This window comes from Pelodiscus sinensis, chromosome 1 (genome assembly GCF_052426305.1).
Source record: "Pelodiscus sinensis isolate ZL-2025 chromosome 1, ASM5242630v1, whole genome shotgun sequence".
Lineage (NCBI taxonomy): Eukaryota > Metazoa > Chordata > Testudines > Trionychidae > Pelodiscus > Pelodiscus sinensis.
This window is the reverse complement of record NC_143052.1, coordinates 289,694,431-289,715,946: the sequence shown is the minus strand read 5'-3', so window position 1 is coordinate 289,715,946 and position 21,516 is coordinate 289,694,431. Positions and strand designations below refer to the sequence as shown.

At 45.9% G+C, this 21,516-nt stretch overlaps 1 protein-coding gene across 4 annotated transcripts in view; it reads right to left on the bottom strand.

Moving 5' to 3' along the window:
• DGKH (diacylglycerol kinase eta) overlaps positions 1 to 21,516 on the bottom strand; it is a 267,641-nt gene that overhangs the window by 18,109 nt on the left and 228,016 nt on the right. For all 4 annotated transcript variants that reach the window (XM_075918953.2, XM_075918954.2, XM_075918955.2 and 1 more), the window contains 4 exons: positions 21,078 to 21,170; positions 16,467 to 16,586; positions 16,232 to 16,340; positions 14,656 to 14,786 (listed from right to left, as the gene is read on the bottom strand). In XM_075918953.2, the coding sequence (XP_075775068.1) occupies positions 14,656 to 14,786; positions 16,232 to 16,340; positions 16,467 to 16,586; positions 21,078 to 21,170 (453 nt within the window). The remainder of the gene's footprint in view (positions 1 to 14,655; positions 14,787 to 16,231; positions 16,341 to 16,466; positions 16,587 to 21,077; positions 21,171 to 21,516) is intronic.

Genomic DNA, 21,516 nt, shown 5'->3' with positions numbered 1-21,516 from the left:
CGCTGCCGGGTAGGTCCCCGCAGCGCCGCACCTCAGCGCTGCGGGGACCAACCCGGCAGCACCACAGCTGCTCTATCCCAGGTGTCCCCAAGTCAGCCGCTGCTGAAACTGATCAGCGGCTGATTCCAGGAACCCCGGGGCAGAGCAACTCTGCCTCGGGCTTCCTGTAGTCAGCCGCTGGTCAGTTTCAGCAGCGGCTGACTTGGGGACGTCTGGGGCAGAGTAGCTGGAGTGCTGCCGGGTTGGTCCAGTAGCGCCGAGGAGCGGAGCTGCGGGACCAACCCGGCAGCGCCCCAACTGCTCTACCCCAGGTGTCGTCGGCAAGAAAAGCCTGGTCTGCTGGGGCGGGGGGGGGGGGGGGGCGCACTAGCTGCCCCCCCCCCCCAGCAGACGAGGGAGACGCGGGTGGCGGGACCGCTGAGATGCGCCGCGGTCCCGCCCGCATCCTCCGCGGCTTTGCTCTGCGTCTCCCTGGTCTGCTGGGGAGACGCCCCCCCAGCAGACCAGGGAGATGCGGAGCAAAGCCGTGGAGCACGCAGGCAGCGGGACAGCCCAGACATGCCGCGAGCCCCCCCCCCCCCCCAGCAGACCAGGAAGACGCGGAGCAGCTTTTCTCGCCCCGGAGGGCGCGGGCGGAGGGACCGCGGCGCATCTGGACGTCTCGCCGCTCCCGTCCTCCGGGGTGAGAAAAGCCCCATTCGTAACCGCGGGTCTGACATAAGTCGGATCCGCGTAACTCGGGGACTGCCTGTAGTTGGAATGACAGACTTATGTGAAGAAAACTGTGGCTCATTTGTTGTACTGCACTTGGCTCTATCTTCTATCAAACTCTCTCTTGAGTATTTGATCAAAAAACCCAATATAAATATAATTAACATATGCAACAATTATTAAATGCACATTACAATGACTGAATTTTTTTTCCTAAGAACAAACTGGCATACGGTTATATATAAAACGTTGGAGAACATTTTATTCATTGCCTAATAAAATTCTCTAATGAATCTAATATTCTCTAATTCTCCAATGAAGAAAAAAATTCAAATCAGCTACTCGTAAGCCTCTGTGTAACTACAGATTGAACCTCTTGAACCCAGGACTCTCTGGTCCGGCAACATCCATGGTCCCACAGGATCACAGATGTTGCTGGACCAGCGAGCCCTGGCACTGGGAATGCTAGTCAGGGAATCCAGCAGAGGGGAGCCCTACCATCAGACTGGTGAACCCCATCCCCCTCAAGCCCTGTCCCTGCGGAGCCCCGTCTGGGTGCAGCTATAGCAGGGCAGCTGTGGCAGAGCCAATGTCCCTGGGACGCTCCGGCTGGGCAGTGAAGCAGTGGGACTAGCAAGTCCCATCTCCATGGAGCTCCGTCCCAGCATGGCAGCAGCGGGGCAGCCATGGAGCTCTGTCCCAGGGGAGCCCTGGTGGGACGCGGCAGCAGGGCAGCCGCAGAGCCCTGTCCCCAAGTAGCCTCGGCCGGGTGATGCAGAATTGGGCCACAGAAGATGGGGATCTACGTTCCCAGACAGCCCCAGCCAGCTGGTGGCAGCATGCCGAGCCCAAGCCCTAGAGCAGCAGGGCTGGAGCCCAGTGGCAGCGGGCTAGAGTGGAGACAGCCAGAGGGAAGGGGCAGTATCCTGGGAAGCCGGTGGCTGAGGAACTCCTGGATCCAGCAAATTCCCTCATTCGGGACCGTTCAGATCCCAAGGGTGCTGGACCAGGGAGGTCCAACATGTATTTGTCTGAGGGTTTACTGTTTCCATCTAAATTACAGTTACTTCAAAACAGAATTAAAATACAATATATATCTTTCACCATCACCACCAACCATAGACATGAATTTGATGAGGCTTTTTCAGGGATTTAATTCATAGGATTTTTGGTAGGTGTGTATGGGAACAGGGTTTTGTTAGACTTCAGGGATTAGACGGACAATAAGATTGTGTTATGAAATTGCCAGAATACCAGCAGCTCTTTTGTTCTGACTTTGTCCATAAAGGTTAGGATTTGGAATAGTAACCCAATGCAGATTATTCACTAAGTGCACTCCATCCCACCCCACTGAAAGCATACATTACTTACCTTACATGTGATATCACTATTTAACTGACACCTGCTTAATGAACTTCAATTTGAACAACATTTGTTCTACCCTCTGGGTTTTCAAAGACAGCAAGCTAACGTAGGTTGGAAGGGGGATCTGTGGTGCAATTTCAAATCTAGCTGCAGAGCAGGACCTTTCCCCCCCAGTTTTTTCATGCCACACTGTGAAGCTGTGTTGCCACTCCACTTTACTGCTGCAAGTAAGTACCCAAGAGATTGTTGGAAAAAAAGTGGAGAAGAGGAACCTGAAAGTTCTTGCAACAATTTTTATTTTAGAACAGCTGTCAGGGAATGTTCATCTGTTCTATACTCTGGAAATAAGGATAGAGAGGGCAGGCACGCTAGCCAGTTTCCTCCCTCACCCAAAGGCTTGCCATTCATCTTAGGCCAAAAATGGTTCTGTGCTAATACATCCAAACAATTGATACATACAACATTCTGTATTACCATGTTTAAGATTAGATATTGCTTGTAGCTACATTATTCATTTAACAAAGATATGCAGTGATTCCAACATGTAACAAATCTCAAGATTTTTAAAAATTCTCTGAAGGAGCTCTTTTGAAAATGCTAATTCGATTAGAGAGACAAGATGGGTGAGGTAATAGCTTATTACAATGTATAACCCACTAACAGCCCCTCTCCCAAGCTGCCTCCCTGCACCTTCTTCCTTTCCCCCTTTACTGAAGGGTAATAAAGAGCCTCTTCATCTTGAGTGGTTCATTGAAATATATGTTAACTAATTACGTTAAACAATCTGCTCCATTTAAATGTGACACTCTTAAAGAACATTTCTCGGACCTGAAGAAGTGTCCTGCATAAGAATGAAAGCCTGTCTCTCTCTCCAGTGGAAACTGGTCCAATAAAGGATACTATTTCACCTACCATATGTCTCTAATATCTGGGCTCAATACAGCCGCAATAACACTTAATTCCTATTATTCAGTTAACAGAAATTAAAGATGAAAACAATACACAACTCTCACCATAAATTTCAGTTTGACTCTCACTATACAACATCCAGATCCTGCAACTTCAGATATACAACACACTTCTGCACTGAAATCTTTCTTTGGAGACACTAGGACTGCGTCTACACTGGCATGATTTTGCGCAAATACTTTTAACGGAAAAGTTTTTCCATTAAAAGTATTTGCACAAGAGAGCGTCTATACTGGCATGTGCCTTTGCGCAAAAGATTTACTTTTGCGCAAAAGCATCCGTGCAGGTGTAGATGCTCTCTTGCTCAAGAAAGCTCCGATGGCCATTTTAGCCATCAGGCTTTCTTGCGCAAGAAATTGATGTTACCTGTCTACACTGGCCTCTTGCGCAAGAACACTTCCGCAAGAGGACTTATCCCTGAGCGGGAGCGTCAGAGTATTTGCACAAGAAGCACTGATTTCATACAGTAGAACATCAGTGTTCTTGCACAAATACTCACGGCCAGTGTAGACAGGCGGCAAGATTTTGTGCAAAAGCAGTCGCTTTTGTGTAAAATCTTGCCAATGTAGACACAGCCTAGAACTACAGTGCTACCTTAGCCCAGTAGATACTTGCAACTATGAATATGAGCAACTGCTGTCATTCACAAGAGCAGTTTTAAAATGCTAAGAACTGTTAATATTTCTTTCTGTAAATTAGTAGAGGTTAATTCTCAGGGAGAAGTACTCACCTACAGTTTTTCCTATTTTTGAGAAATGCATGTGCAAATAAGCATCTTAAATGCACTTACAATATACAATTAAAGGGCCAGAATCAATGCTATACTTTGGTGTTTCTCCTGTCACTCAGGAGAAAAACAGGTTTAAGTCTCTTGAGTGACAGAGAAGCTTGAGAGAGCAGAAGACACTAACACAGATATTTCTAAAATGTTCTGAGAAAGGTGAAGTGAAGGACTTGTAATAAATGCTGGATGTAACCTTATAATAATTCAATAATCCAACCTTGTCCTTGTTCCTCACCCACTCCCTCCAAATTGCAGGGTTTCTCTGGGATGCCAGATTGTATTATCTCGGTGTATTCCCCATGTAGGTGCACAGATTATTTGGGAATCATCTAGGGACATGCTGAGGGAGTCTGCTTACAGAGCAGACAAAGTCAGTCCTTCCCTCTGCAGCTCCTGTGGCAATGACATTCAATGTATCATTCTCTATACCACCACCAAAGGAAGGGAGAGATCTTGTATATGAAAGGTCCATGTTAAGATCAGGCACTTGGGGTCAGAGAAGAGGCATTATGAAGGAGCAAAAGAGGCAGAGGGCTATATGAAACTGCTTGAGGGATATCTGGAACTGCTTGAGGATGTTCTCCATTTTGAGCAAATGCTATAGAAAGGCACAAACCAAGTCCAGGACACTCCAACTATGGCAGAGAAAAACCTACCATCAGGGGTTCCTAAACTTGTTGAGTTACTTTCAACACACCTGGATGCTGAGGTGAAGAGAAGTGGTGACATTCCAGCACTAGGGATCTGGTTCATGAAAGGACTTTACTGATGCTACACTTTTGTAGCAACCTTCTGATAGTAGAGGAGAGAGGTGGCTCAGAAGGCTCAGTTAAAAAGGGCAACTATTTCTGAAAGCTCAGGTAAGGTGAGAAGTAAATCCACTTCAGACAGTCAAAGGAACAGGGCAGTTACATACAGTTGGGGGATCAAAGACCACACCATATAGTATAAATACAGGCCCTTGTACATGTGTGGAACACAAGAAGAAGAAGATGTAGGTGGATCCTAACTTCCATGTGTATTGAAGACCTATTCAGTTTTCACATCTCAGTAATCATACCGGAGAAAAATATAGCAGGGGAAATTTGTGGACGTGCTTTCCAATGTCCTTGTAGCATAACGATACAGCTTTGATCCAGTCAACAGCCAGAAAACTATAAATGCTGATCACTGTCTCTAATTAGCTACCAGCACTCATAATTCAGCCAGTATGATTTGCAACAGACAGGTGAGTGCTCCACTCAGCTGTTCAAGTATCCACTGTATATTTCAGAGAAAGTTTGTGAGCAAGCAAGTCTGTCCGTCTGTCTGTTGAAAAGCACCTTCTAAATGGTAAGAGCTAGACCACCAAATTTGGGATGCAGCTACCTCTTAACATAACTTACAGCTAGTTGAGGGGTTTTGTTGTGTGTGTGAGGGAGTACCTGAAGTGCCCCTCCCACCAATGCATACACTCAGATAGGGCATACCATGGCTAATACCAAATATTCCAAGGCCATAAACCAGGCAGTGGAGGTTAAAGCTATAGTCACGGGCAGTGCTATCTCAGGGGATGGAATACCATGGGAATGAATTTGGGTGTTGTTTTGCAAAATTATGTGGGGTGTATCTATTATAACATTCCTACTGGTACAAGTGCTCTACCGACAGCTCCAAAGTAAGCTAAAAATGTTTAAATTGCTGTATTTAACCTGTTGGGTTAAAGAACCCTAGGTTAAGAGAAGGGAAGAGTAGGAACAGGTTTTTAACCCACTGTAGCCAGCAGCCCTTTGATATATAGGTAAAACCTTAAACTATGGTCTATGGCTAAGCTGTCCCCCCAGAAACCTGCTGTTCAGTTGGAGCAAAGAGACAAGGCCTAGCAGGCCTAGCTGAAACCAAAACAGCTAACAGGAAGCTTGGAGAAAACAGGATGGATACAAAAAAGCAGCCCTGTCTGTTTATAAGCTAGGCAGCACGATATCAAATGGAAAGCCATAACTGGATACCACTATTAGGAATTTCACATAATACACTCAAGTTTACAGCCCTGCGAGGTGCCCCACAGTCTGCATGAGAAAGAGACACCCAGCTGCCCTCTTAAGGCCAAACACGAATTGTTGCTAAGGAACTAGAAATAGCACCCCCGCCCTTTCACAAGCCCAACTTGCTAATTTACCAAAGACATATCCTAAGCAATTGCTGCTGTGTATCTTTCTTCATTTTGTTTTTGCTGCTTTATACCCCCAGACAAGCACCTATGGACCACACTTATCCCCTGTCAGGAAGACATCATTACCACTCCTATGCATCCCAATCGGAATATGGGGGCTCGTCCCGGGATCCAAGCTTGTAAGCTAAATCGGAAGCTGGAGACTGACATCCAAAGAGAGGCATGCTTGTATAAATGCCCCGAAATGAATGGATGTGTCCCTTAAACACCATATTCTGGATCCTTGTAGAATAGAAATTGATACAGTGGGTGAGTGTGTTATGGGTGGTATATTCAATCATATCACTGTGGTACTCACTAATTATGTGGGGTGCTTATGTGTGGTATCTACTACACCTGTTACCTGGAGTGACCAGACACCCAGTTTGCCCCCCGTCCGTGAATGCAAGTTCAATGCCTCTGCCATAAGAAGCTGTCAGCCACGTTTATGCCAAGCTAGTGTATCAGCATCTGAGGTTTTGGCTAAAATGTTTCCCCCAAATTGGACTCTTTCCCTTGGGCCAAAATGACAAACAGTGTGGGATCAGATCCACATCCTTAATAAAACATCAGGTCATCCTCGAACGGCTGACACCGTAATTAAGGGGCATACCAGGGTGAGGTGCAGTGCCCTACCACTGAGGGGTGGAATGTATGGGTCAATTGCAGAAGAACTCTGTATGTGTGATGAGGCCTGCATTTCCCCCTCCTTCCCATCCTTCTCCCCTTTCCCTACTACTGATGAGCCAGAAGCAAGCCTCTAGGAACATACGCCATTGTAGCAAGAACAAATTGTAGATAAGGGCAGGAACATAACAATCTTGTTTACCTAAATGTACTGATCATGTAAACAAAGTAAAAGGACAAGCAGTACAGCTGAGCCATACTATAACAAGCAATGAGTAACCCCTGGAAATCTCCAAACTGCCACAAAGTAGAGAGACAGTGTTTAAAGCTGCACCAGAGCACAGCAATTTGGATCTCACCGATGGGATTTGGGTACCGGTGCCTCGGAAGCTGAGACAGTCTCCCGCAGACGAAATGGGGTTCCCGGCTAACCAAAGGGATGTAAGAAATGCCGCTTTTCCTATCATGTTGTTCTTTTAATTAAGGGGCACAGCTGATAGCTGTCAGGAAATAAACTGCCTGTGTTTGACAGATACCTGTGTAGCATTTTTTGTACTTTGAAAACCCAGTTCTGGACCTGAGACTCACTCTTGCCGGCAACAATGGGGATGCATAAAACCATACAGAAAAGAAACAGAATCACCAGGTAGGTGAAAGGAGCTGGCTGAGGTTGCCCCCATCATGTCTGGGACTGCCCCAGTGTCCAGCCTCCCGCCTCCCACTCCCAGGTGCCATTCAAAGAAGGTGGGGGTGGGGGCTGCAGCTCTCCCATCCATTCATACAGGAACATTGCTGCCTGTTCCCCCTTGTCAAGAGGGAGATCAGTTTTCTCCATTCTTCAGTCTCTCTGGGGAGCCCTCTCTCCCAGGGCTGGATTAAGACCTTTAGAGGCCCTAAGCCTTGAAAAGATGATGGTGCCCCCCCATATGTAATTCAAAATTAAAACAATACTACAGGCAGTCCCCGAGTTACGCGGATCCGACTTACGTTGGATCCGTAGTTACGAACGGGGATTCTCGCCCCGGAGAACTAGAGCAGCGGGACGCCTGGTCCCGCCGCCCGCCGCCCGCCTTCTCCGGGGCGAGAAAAGCTGCTCCAAGTCTCCCTGGGCTGCTGGCTCCGCCAGCAGCCCAGGGAGACGGGAGCAAAGTGGCGGAGCACCGGTGGCTGGACCCGCGGCCGCTTCTAGATCAGCTGGAAGCGGCGAGGGTCCTGCCGGGTGCTCCACCGCTCTGCGCAGCGTCTCCCTGGTCTGCAGACCAGGGAGACGCTGAACAGAGCGGCGGAGCACCGGGGGCCGGACCCTCGCCGCTTCCAGCTGATCTGGAAGCGGCGCGGGTCCAGCCGGGTGCTCCGCCGCTCTGCGCAGCGTCTCCCTGGTCTGCAGCCCAGGGAGACGCTGCACAGAGCGGCGGAGCACCGGGGGCCGGACCCGCGCCGCTTCCAGCTGATCTGAAAGCAGCGCGGGTCCGGCCCCCGGTGCTCCGCCGCTCTGTGCAGCGTCTCCCTGGTCTGCAGACCAGGGAGACGCTGCGCAGAGCGGCGGAGCACCCGGCTGGATCTGCGCCGCTTCCAGATCAGCTTGGAAGCGGCGAGGGTCCGGCCCCCGGTGCTCCGCCGCTCTGTGCAGCGTCTCCCTGGTCTGCAGACCAGGGAGACGCTGCGCAGAGCGGCGGAGCACCCGGCTGGATCCGCGCCGCTTCCAGATCAGCTTGGAAGCGGCGAGGGTCCGGCCCCCGGTGCTCCGCCGCTCTGTTCAGCGTCTCCCTGGTCTGCAGACCAGGGAGACGCTGCGCAGAGCCCCGGAGGACCCGGGCCGGACCGCGGCGCTGATCTGGAAGCGCCACTGTTTGGCCCGGGTCCTCCGCAGCTTTGCTCCATGTCTCCCTGGTCTGCTGGGGGGGACGCAGCTAGTGCCCCCCCCCCCCAGCAGACCAGGGAGACGTGGAGCAAAGCCGGGGGCCTGTGGTAGAGCAGGTGGGGCACTGCCGGTTGGTCCCGCAGCACCGCTTCTTGGCGCTACTGGACCAACCCGGCAGCACCCCAGCTGCTCTGCCCCAGGCGTCCTGATTCAGCTGCTGATCAGTTTCAGCAGCGGCTGAATCAGGATGCCTGGGGCAGAGCAGCTGGGGTGCTGCTGGGTTGGTCCAGTAGCTCTGAGGAGCAGCCACGCTACTGGACCAAGCCAGCAGCACCCGAGCTGCTCTGCCCCAGGCGTCCCAAAGTCAGCCGCTGCTGAAACTGACCAGCAGTTGACTACAGGAAGCCCAAGGCAGAGTTGCTCTGCCCTGGGCTTCCTGGAATCAGCTGCTGATCAGTTTCAGCAGCAGCTGACTTGGGGACGCCTGGTGTTCTTATCTTGAATCTGTATGTAAGTGGAACTGGTGTCCAGATTCAGCGGCTGTTGAAACTGATCAGTTTCAGCAGCGGCTGATGCCAGTTCTGACTTACATACAGATTCAACTTAAGAACAAACCTACAGTCCCTATTTTGTACGTAACCCGGGAACTGCCTGTATACCGTCAAATCTCTTCTCTTTTTTTTTGGAGCTCCTGCTTTGCTGGTGCCCTAAGTACGTGCTTAGTCTGCCTATTGGGTAATCCAGCCCTGCTGTCTCCCCAGGGCAGCCTGTATAGTGAAACCCTCATCTCCTGTCCCCACCCCAGAGCAATGATTGAGTTAAAGACCTGAGCAATGCCAGGTAAATCTTCTATGCTGCTGTAACACAAAAATACAAGCATTTGGCCAAAGGATCTGCAGGGTTTTAATGAGCACTTTGCTGGAAAGTTCCATAGATACTCTGGCAAAAATATGAATGCTGCACATGACCTATCCTCTTTGTAGTTCATGCCCTAGATTTGAGGAGGGATGTAAATATCCATTTCCTAGTTAACCTGTTAAACGATATAATTGTATTTATTTAATTGGTTAAAAGGGTGGTTAGGGTCTGGCTAGCCAGCCACAGGCAGGGGGGTCCTCCAGCTCAGCCTTCCACAGTCAGGAGACTTCTGCAGCCAGCTGGCATCCCACCGCGCCACACAATGCCCATGGCAGGAGATTGCTCTGGCTGGCCAGGATTCAGCTCTCGCCGTGCGGTGGGTACGGCACTGCTTCGGTTGGCCGAGGCTTGCTAGCAGGGCCACAGCCCTCCCACCTGCAACTGGTCCTCCAGTTAACCAGTTACCATGTAAGCATGATGGTAAGGTCAATGCTTATGAGATAACTGGTTAACCTTTTACATCTCTAGCTTCGAGGAGAGTCAGTTAATGACCATATTACAGAAAGCTACTTGGTTACATTTTGTTGTTTGATCGCACAATCAGAATGATCCTGGTGCACTGCAATGCTGTTTACTACAGGGCACTCCGACCATTTTGATCTCTTGGGGTATGTCTACAGTACAAAGTTAATTCGAACTAACAGCCGTTAGTTCATAGGCGCTACACATACAAACCGCTTAATTCGAACTAGGTAAACCTCATTCTACGAGGACTAACGCCTAGTTCGAATTAAGTAGTTCAAATAAAGGGCTGTTTAGCCACTTAATTTGAACTAGTGGGAGGCTAGCCCTTCCCAGCTTGCCCTGGTGGCCACTCTGGGCCAAACGAGGGAAACTCTTCTGCACCCCCCCAACCCCGGAGCCCTTAAAGGGGCACGGTCTGGCTACAGTGCTTGTGCCAGGTGCAAGCCTGCCAGCACCCAGCCAGCAGACCCTGCACCTGGCATGGCATGAGCCAGCCACCCGCTGCCACCCAGCCCTCCGCCTCTTCCCAGGACCAGGCTGCAATGCTGGACCGCAAGAGGCTGGAGCCTGCCCGGGCCCGCAAGAGGCGGGCGTCCGCCTGGTCTAGTGCAGAGATCATGGACCTCATCCAGGTTTGGAGGGAGGCCTCCAACGTCCATGACCTCCATACTAGTCACAAGAAAGTGGCCGTCTAGGGCAGGATAGCTGCCAGCCTGGAATCCAGGAGCAGGTTTGCATGAAAATCAAGGTGGTCCAATAAGACCCCCGACCCTGAGCCCTAAGCTTAGAACATAAGGACATAAGAACGGCCATACTGGGTCAGACCAAAGGTCCATCTAGCCCAGTAGCCTGTATGCCGACAGCAGCCAACACCAGCTACCCCGGAAGGGATGGACCGAAAACAATGACCAAGCCATTTGTCTCATGCCATCCATCTCCAGCCTTCCACAAACAGAGGCCAGGGACACCGTTCTTACCCCCTGGCTAATAGCACTCCATGGACCCAACCTCCATGACTTTATCTAACTTCTCTTTAAACTCTGTTATAGTTCTAGCCTTCACAGCCTCCTGTGGCAAGGAGTTCCACAGGTTGACTATTTGGTTTGTGAAGAAGATCTTTCTTTCATTAGTTTGAAGCCTGCTACACATTCATTTCATTTGAGGTCCTCTAGTCCTTCTATTATGGGAACTAATGAAGAACTTTTCTTTATGCACCCTCTACATACCACTCATGATTTTATAGACCTCTATCATATCCCCCCTCAGTCTCCTTTTTTCTAAGCTGAAAAGTCCCAGTCTCTTTAGCCTCTCTTCATATGGGACCTGTTCCAAACCCCTGATCATTTTAGCTGTCCTTTTCTGAACCCTTTCCAAGGCCAAAACATATCTTTTGAGGTGAGGAAACCACATCTGTACACAGTACTGAAGATATGGCGTACCATAGTTTTATACTTCCCCCCTCCTTCTTCCCCTGGCTTCCCCCTTCCAGCTCCCTCCTCCCAGGTTTCCCCCTCCCCTCTTCCACCCTCTCTCTTCCCCTCTCCCACCTCCTTTTCCCAGTCTCCCCAGAGGTTAATCCCCCTCTCCCCCAGTTTTGTTAAATAAAGAGTTTCTATTTTTGAACACATGTGTCCTTTATTTTTTACATCAGGAAGGGGGGCTAGGGAGGGGTAAGTGGAAGGAGGTGTGGGAGGAATGGGGCACGAGCCCCCGATGGGGAGGACTGGGGTGGCTCTGCGGGCTCCTCAGGGTGGAAGCTCTCCTGCAGGGTCTCCTGGATCCTAACAGCCCCCCGATTGACCCACCCAGATGGCAGCCTGCGGCAAGTGCAGCCGGGCTGATGGCCGAGTGCTGTGATGTGCCGAGTGCGAGCACTCAGGGCACTCCAAGACAGGACTGCTTTGCTGTCCCTCATCGAAGTAGACAAGCAAGTGGGGAACCCTGAGAACTGTCTGTCCGGGGTGGGGGTCAGGTCCTTTTAAGCACTGCCCTCGGCTAGCCTGAGGCAGCAGCTCCACGCTCAAAGTCCTAACCTGATGCCCTGCCGGCACCTGTTCCGGCCATCCTTAACTTCGGTTCAGAGTCCACTCAATGTGGACATGCTAGTTCGAATTAGCAAAACGCTAATTCGAATGAGTTTTTAGGTCTGGATGCACTAGTTTGAATTAGCTTAGTTTGAATTAACTAATTCGAATTAGTGCTGTAGTGTAGACATACCCTTGGATTTTTCCTTTCAACTGTTATTATTTTGAGAAGGCTTCCCAAAGCTGTGACTCAGTTTCCTGTCTAGCACTGAAATTGTCAAGTCCCTGTTCTGTATGACCACACTGCACTGCCAGGAGGAGTGGGGACATTGTTAGGGCTTTCTGAAGGAAGGTAGCAGTGCTTTTTAGGTGTGTATGTGTGTGTGGGAAGCAACAAAGTCAGAAATTGCAGTAAAAAAATGGGGGGTCAGCATGGAAATGCTGACATCCCCAGGAACCTAAGGGAGGAAGGCTCTCAAATGGGCAAATTCAGCTGTTAGAAACCCTTTTGCCATACAGCTAGCAAGACAACACCCACCCTCCCCCCTCTCAAGGTGCAAATATCAGGTTGGGATAGGAGCTGCAGTGGGCATTTTGATAGTTGCTCCTTTTAAAGGGGGCTGGGAAGGAATTGTTCCCTCACCACCAAATTGGTTTCAGTAGAGTGTGTGGGGGGGAGGGGGGAGGTTCGCCTTCCCCACAATGGGTGTCAGAGACAACCTGTTATGGTGAGGAGGAAGGATTATTAGGCTATCTATCGCAAACTCTTCTGTGAGTGTGGGAGAAGATGTTCAGTGCAAGTACTCCATAGAGAGGGCATCTAGTAACAAAATTAATGGGCTGGTAAAGGATTTAAAAACGAGGTGATGGTTAAAAGAACAGAATGGGAGATATAGGGGAAGAGACTGGGCATGTTCGGGGCTTCTATGGTTCATGTAGCAGAGAGCCAACACCTCTCTCTTATAGACTACATTAACCATCCTCTATCAGGGGGAGAGCTGGATGCTAAGATCCAAGGCAAGAAAATGAAGCTTCATGGAATTGCTGGCACTGTGCACTTTCATTTGCTGGATAGTCCAATTTAAAAATAAAGCTGCGGGCTGATTAATCTCTATGAAGGGTCTCCTTTCAATACATTTGGACAATGGGCAATTATATCAGAGACTGGATAATTTTCCGTTTCGTGGTTCTTGTAAGTCTGGGCTCTGTGAGGCCTCAACGGAAGCATTTAATGCAGTTACAGAGAGGCTCAGAGTATTACTGATGCAGGATAAAACAGAAGGATTCGTGATGTTTATCATGAAAGTCTGAGTACTTTACAAGAACACAGCTAAAGGTTGAACCTTTCTAGTCTGGCACCCTTGGGACCTGACTTGTGCTGAAACAGAGAATCTGTTGAACCCTGGAAGGTCAATATTTTCTAGCAGCATTACCAACATTTCCACTGCTTTTTAGGGATGTTAAATATCAGTTAACTGAATAATCAATTAATCTCATGAATTCTTATTGGTTACTCGACTATTCTATAGTCCACGGGGCTGGGGCCAGCAGCCAGTGCACTCCAGCCCCAGTCCTGAGGAGCCTCCTTCCACTCCCCTTATTTTGAAATACCAAGGTGAGCATCCACACTACCAAGCCCGTTATATTGACATAACTGGCTTCTTATTTTGAAATAATAACTTCTGATTGTGAAGAGGAAAAAGCTTATTTTGAAACAGTTATTTCGGGAGTTATTATTTCAAAATAAGTTATTTCAAAATAACTCCCCAGTGTAGATATGCCCTAACTTGCCACAGGACTCCACATTGTTTTTTGGAATATGAGAAGTTACACTTTGTTTCATGAGTATTTCGCAAACACATTATTAAAAGGTCATTATTTTTGTTTCAGGAAAAAGTAATTTAATGACTCCGCAAAGACGTTGTCTGTATTATATATAATGGCACTTAAGTAAATCCTGAAAAAGACCAGCAATCTCAGATAACACCATTCAAAGTGCAAAGTAACTATCATCTGCCAGGCTAATATTTTTCAACACACAAACATTTCTTCCAAAACATAATTCTTATTTATTTGAACTGAACAGGGAGGAATGATTTTTAATTTTTTAAAATAAGTAATCCCAAATAGATAAAAGGCTTGATTTTCTTAGACTATTAAAAACTGACCCAAAACAAAAGAAAAAGCTGCTGTGAAGGATATATTTGGACAACTCACAAACAAACTCAGAAGCCTGCAAATGGCCAGTGCTGAAGACTACTATCAAACTGTTCATCTTCTACACACAAACTACTAAAGTACTGTATTCATAATTTTAACTTAACTTTTATTTGCTGACCTTACACTATCACTAGCCTAAGAAATTGATTATGAACAAATCATCTTCCACACTGATCCTCCTTAATACATCTAGATAAAACTGAGATATTTTTAAAGTTGACAGTATAATACACTGATGTAGGTAAGAAAATGACAGTGCTTTCACTGAACCTGATGAAATACACATACTATATGAAGCATAAGAAAAGGAAATCTCCAATATTGCTAATATCCTTGGCTTGAAAATACAGATCAACATATAAGGAATTCAGGCCACAGCAGTGTGTAGTAATTTACTGCATATTTGCACAGTGTAAGCCAAGCTACAAGCACATAACAGAAGCAAGGACAGAAGAAAGGTTTGGTTTGTTTTTTGTCAAAGAAAATTCTCAAGAGCAGAAAAGTAGCACAAAGGAAATACCTTAAGATCTCGCCTTTCCAGGTGTAAAAGCTCAGAGCCTCGGATGTCATGGCTGATGAAGATTTCTTTGTACTCTCCCAAACTGAGCAGATCCAGCCAAGCAGCAACTTCATCTGTGCCCCATTTTTGAACTACCAAAGTTAAGAGCAAAACCCCCTTAATTTCTACATGCTCAAATGCATTACAAGCAAAGGTTAGGCCAAAGAGTGGAAAACAGAGTAGAACCGCCGTGCTAGCAAAGGGAAAGGTTAAAAGTGTAATTTCCACAAAAACTGAGTTTCTTTTTACATGCAGGTTAGAGGTTAGCAATACACATGAGAAGATGGGGTTATTTGCTTTGCAGCCGTGCTTTCAACTTTACTCTAGTTTCCTCAATAAAGCCATCAAACCTCATACACTTCAACAAATTCCCTTTCACTCATCTAAGGATCAGTGGTGCAAGGCCCCGGGTTGTTCCACTATATATTAATGACTCTTTACTGGTTACAGAGCAGTCAGAAAAAAACCCCTTCAAATATTAATTAAAATGTAACATCAACATATATACTGTACTCTTATATAAGGTGATCGCAGCATGCAGGTCCAACTTTATAAATTTCTCTAGTGCTGTTAATTAATGCAACAAATATTCTATTGACCATACCTGTTCCACAGGCCATTAAAAATCTCTATGTCAAGATTGTTCTCTAAGGTTAGTTGCCCACATTAGTCTTAATAGGCCAAGTTTATTAAAAGAAAATAGGTTTGTGTTATTGACAAGTAGTCTTTTGCATTTTGGTTTACCTTTCATTCAATGCTGATTAGCTTTAGACTGAGGTACTCTAATATGGTTTATATTTTAACGTATTAGTGAAGTGAAAAGCTAAATTCAGATTAACAACTATAGTGAGTTTGTTTTGCATTTAAGGTAGTATAGCATATTGACTACTGAAATACCAAAGTGTAGGAGCAGTTTTAGTTTCTTGTGACACCAGTTATTTTCAGGGCATAACGTTAAGGTAGTATGTTCACAGATAACAGTGGGGAGAGAGGAGAGTGGAGTTTGTTCAACTTCTTCTAACTAATTAAGAGAAATGGATTTTTTATGCACATAATTAACTGTGGTAAAAACTTACTTGGAATTTTAAGGGACAACTGTTTGAAGTATTAATTTAAAAAGTGTTAATGAAAGCCTTTGTGCAGCATCTTAGACTACCCTTGAAAAACTGGAATCAATGTTTTATACTGAAACAGAGCTGGTTTATTTACGACTTCTGTTGGCATGGAGTTAGTTAAATAAAAACACCCAGACACAAGAGACTTTCCATCCCAAAAGTAGAAAACAAAGCTACTTAAATATTTGTAAAGTGTTTCTTCTATTCACCTAGTCATTTGAGGATCCTATTGATATACGCCTGCTAAGTATATGACATGAAATCCTCATCCCATTAAAGTCACCAGCAAAACTCCCTCGGACTTCACTGGGGCTAGGATTTTATCTTCTGGGTGTAGCACATTATTTTAGCTGTTATGAAAAATATGAAATCATGTTTTCTCATACAAGTTATGATCTTTCTTGCAATGCCAAAACACGTACCAGGCTGAGGGCTGCTCTTGTACTTTTGGACTTTTTCCTTTTTAAACTTTGGCACGATGCGAAATACTGTACTTCTATTGTTTCTTTTAACATAATCCAGAGGGGGATCCTGTATGGGGAAAAAAGAGGGAAACAACCATCAAACCTTAAAACTGCCTTGTTTTATGATGGGGAATTCTGATTTACTCTTGTTTAGTGAAATAAAATTATGTTCACTTAGGAGTATTAACCTGACCTCATCATCATTTGGCTGGAAAACATAATAAAGCCACGGAATCTCAGCAAGTTTTCGCAATTCAACCTCCACATTGTGTAACGCATCAGACAGCAGCTCTTCATGCGGGGGATCCAATTGCTATTTATGAATAAACCAGAAAAATAATGTTTACTGATAGCCTTATACAGAAAGTAAACAAATGGGGAATTCTTACCAAATTTAATTTCCCTGTGCATGAATTTCACCAGTCCAGAGACTGTATTTGGGTCAATTCTATTTACAGTACAAGAATGACTGAAACAGTTAAAACTTTGGTGTGTGCCTACCTATCAGCATCTGCCATCACTCATAACACTCCAGAAATATACATGGAGATTTACAGCACAAAGGAGAATCTCCCAAATTAATGCAAAATGCAGGACAATGTAGCACTTTAAAGACTAACAAGATGGTTTATTAGATGATGAGCTTTCGTGGGCCAGACCCACTTCCTCAGATCAAATAGTGGAAGAAAGTAGTCACAACCATATATACCAAAGGATACAATTAAAAAAAATGAACAAATATGAAAAGGACAAATCACATTGCAGAACAGGAGGGGGATGCGGGGGGGGGGGGAAGGAAGGAAGGTAAGTGTCTGTGAATTGATGATATTAGAGGTAGGGAGAGTGGGATGTTTGTGAGTTAATGGTATTAGAGGTGATAATGGGGAAAACTGTCTTGGTAATGGGTGAGATAGTTCAAATGTTTGTTAAGTCCTTGTTGACAAGTGTCGAATTTTAAAATTCGACACTTGCCAACAAGGACTTAACAAACATTTGAACTATCTCACCCATTACCAAGACAGTTTCCCCAATTATCACCTCTAATACCATTAACTCACAAACATCCCACTCTCCCCACCTCTAATATCATCAATTCACAGACACTTACCTTCCTTCCTTCCCCCCCCCCCCCGCATCCCCCTCCTGTTCTGCAATGTGATTTGTCCTTTTCATATTTGTTCATTTTTTTAAATTGTATCCTTTGGTATATATGGTTGTGACTACTTTCTTCCACTATTTGATCTGAGGAAGTGGGTCTGGCCCACGAAAGCTCATCATCTAATAAACCATCTTGTTAGTCTTTAAAGTGCTACATTGCCCTGCATTTTGCTTCAACTACCCCAGACTAACACGGCTACATTTCTATCACTATTCCCAAATTAATGGATGTCCAAATCCAGAGAAATCAAATTTCCAGTAAGAAATTGTGGCCTTGTGCCCCCATCAATCCAGAAGCAGAACTGGTAATCAGCAAAGTACCAAATGTAGAAATATTAATATTTTGCATATTTCCCATTTTGCACATTTCCCATTTCGGCTATAAGCTCATGTCACAAAACAAGAGCGAGCCAGAAATTTAATAAAGGCCAATGGCACGAAGAAAACTTAGAGAAAAAACAGAGTAAGAGAAAACAAGTGTTGATTATAGTATTAGGAAGTTCAAGGTTGGCATTCTTCAAACATTTTCATGTGATGTACAGCTTTTCTCTGGTTAGGAAGCAAAATAGAACGAGTGGAGTAATTAGGATTCTTCCATGAAGGCCTTTCCAAGATTTCAGCATCCCTTTAACAGACGACTAAGCGAAGAACTAGGAGCTAATAAATCCCAAATTCTAATCCTAGCTCTCTGCTCCCTCCCATCCTGCCCCCACATTCTCCTTCACTCCCACAAAGCTGTGCCCCCAGCACACTCTCCGGAAGGGCAGCAGTGCTGGCACTTGCAGCCCCTCAGGAGCAGTGCTGGGGTGAGGAGAGGTGGGGGGGAGAGAGGCGGAGTCTCTTCCCTGTCTGGCCCAGCCCTTTGCCTGCAGCTCCAGGGCTGGGACAGGCAGAGCCCAGGGCTGCTTAGGGTTGGATCCTGCTTGGCCAGGTGCAGTGGGGCGCTGGGGAAGGGACTCGCTGCCCCTTCCCCGCCTCCAGCCTTTGGGGAGCAGCATGGCCAGCATGCTGGCCACCCAGCCCCAGTTCTGCGGAGCAGTCTCTGCCCCACCCTCTCCTGAAGCAGGAAGCAGAGCCAGGGACATGCATGCCTCTCCTCTCTGCCATCCCAGCAGAATGCCAGAGCTTGTGCTCCCGCCACAAACAGTTGTGTGGATTTCCTGAATGGTTTCATGCAATCAGTGTAGAAAGCTAATGCCCTTCTCATGTCTAGTGTGTGCAGCACCCTTTGTCTAGTGCTATAGTGTGGTTTCAGATTAAAAAAGACTGGTAGGAAGATATCTTTACCCAGGTGGGGTGGAGACACCACCTTGGGCAAAAAGGTGGGATGTGGCCTGAGCTGCACCTTGTCCGTATGGAAAAATGTATACGGGCATTCTGAGGAAAGAGCTCTCAGCTCAGACACTCTCCTCACCGAGGTGATGGCCACCAGGAAGACCACCTTCATAGAAAGATGAAGCAATGAACACTCAGCCATTGGTTTAATGGGGTTGTCCCATGAGTTTATTGAACACCAAGTTAATGTCCCAAGTAGGTATAGGTAAGGAATAATATAGATACAACCTGTCTAACCCCTTCCTAAAGTGGGTTACCATTGGATGACCAAACAGGAACCTTTAGGAGAACCCTTGGTAAAAAGCGGACACAGCCGCTAGGTGAACCTGTATAGAAGAGGGTGCTAGGCTCTGCTTTCCTAAATGTAACAGGTAATTTAATACCACTGGGATGAGAGGTGCTCTCCTGGGGGAGAGATTCCATTCTGCACACCAGGTAAAAAACCTCTTCCACTTGGCTATGTATGCTGCCCTAATGGAGGGCTTCCTGTTTCCCAGTAGAACCTCCTGCACCAGGGAAAAGCACTGAAGCCCTAATGGATTGAACCATCTAGCTTCCTTGGCATGATATGGAGAGAGCATAAGTCTGGGTGTCTGAGATGCTCCTGATGTTGAGTTAGTCGGTCTGGGTACAGGGGAAGGGCTATCAGTACCTCCACTGACAGGTTGAGTAGAACAGAAGAATCCTATGTACTGTTACAGGCTGGAGACTGAGTGGCTGGCAATTCTGAAAAAAAGTACCTGGAGATTACAGTGGATAAGAAGCTAGATATGAATCAACAATGTGCCCTTGTTGCCAAGAAGGCTAACTGTGTATTGGGCTGCATTAATAAGAGCACTGCCTGAAGATTGAGAAAAGTGATTATTCCCCTTTATTTGTCACTTCTGAGGCCACATCTAGAGAACTGCATACAATTTTGGACTTTCCTCTAAAGAAAGAATGTGGACAAATGGGTATAGCACAGGGCAATGAAATTGATTAAGGCTTATGAGGAGAGGCTCAGGGAACTGGGTTTATCTAGTCTGCAGAAGAATGAGAGTGGATTTGATATCAGCCTTCAACCATCTGAGAGGAATTTCAAATAAGGTGGAGCCAGGGTATTCTCAGTGGTCGCAGAGGACAGAACAAAAAGCAATGGTCTCAAATTGTAATGGGGGAATACTAGGTTGGAGATTATGCAAAAGTATTTGTCATGCCCCCCCTGCTTTTTGAAAATTGGTTTATGAATATGCATAATTCAAAGATGCTTTATGCAAAACAGATGATATTACATGTCATTTAAAAAGTTGTAATCTGCTGAATCTGTATATCCCATTTATGTACAGGCCATCCTCACTATAAGTCCAAAATATGTTCCAAAAAACTTGAACTTATAGTAAAACAACTTAAAGCAGGGAATGTTTTTCCCATGGCTGACTTCCATTTGCACACATTATTTTTTTTGGCACAACTAAAGAGCAGGAAATGGGAGGACTTATAACGTATGAGTTCCGACAGGCATCAACAACTTTAGTGTGGAATGGATTATACTGGGATTACTTATAGTGGGGATGCCCTGTTCATGTATCTTTATTATATGTGAAGTTAGAAATATTAAGCAGGAACCTGTTTATTAGTCCAGGTATTCTAATAAAAGCCACTAGTGATACTTTAGGAACATAATGGCTAGATGATCGAGTCATGGACCTGTGAATTTTTTTTTTTCTGTAAGCCCAAACTGTGGTTGGTCTTATGAAGGAAGTGGGTTTTGCCCACGAAAGCTCATGATACTATAGATATATTTTTACTAATCTCTAAGGTGTCACAGGACTACTCGTTATTTTTAAAGTTACAGACTAACATGGCTACCCCTCTGAGACAGTTCTACATAGTGTATCATGCGGAACCCCATTTCTTTCCTCCTCCCTCACCATATTAAATGTATCAATTTCTAACTGTAAATCCAGAGCACAATATGTTATTACTGAAGCAATTAAGTACTTACAGATCCACACAGAAGCAACCAAGGGAAGAGATGCACTAACTTTCAATACCAACAAAGTTTTACCAGACACTCATTGATTAACAATGGCTTAAGAAGAAAAACTAATTTCTATTATGGTGCAAGTAGAAGAGCAATTCATATTCCATTGCAATTCCAGTGACAAGTGAAGTATATAACATCTGATTAAGCCTTGTATAAGCTGTATAGAGACTGTATTTCATTGCATTATAATGCTATGGTGCACCTTTAAAGCATGATATACACCGGGACAAGTTACATAAGATGTTTATGAGTAAATAAATCAAACATTTATTTTTATCTACTTACCAAAGGAATCCTTCCGACTAGTAGAGATTCAGTTTCATTATGTAGTGCCTTCACATTGACAGCTATTTCAATGGCAGTGTTTCTGGTAAGACTCTGGGAACAATAGCAGAACAGTCAAGTGAAGGACAATTATTTAAAATGTGAGCTTTTTCTAAAGCAACTTGGTTGATTCAGTTCTGCTTAAGAAGTTTATTCTATCAAACCAAAGGGAAGAAATCAATGTACACAAGCCAAAATCTGATCTCAGATGCATCTCTGCAACTGCCACCAAAGCTTGTGGGAATCGGTTGGTTCAACAGAGCCCACTCCTGCTCCTGAAATCATGTTAATGCACAAATCCTACAAAAGCTCAAACTGTGGGGGTTGGACTGAAATAAGGAGCTCAGTTCTGCTCCTCCTGAAATTATTGCAGGAGCACTATGTCCTCCATAGCCACCAC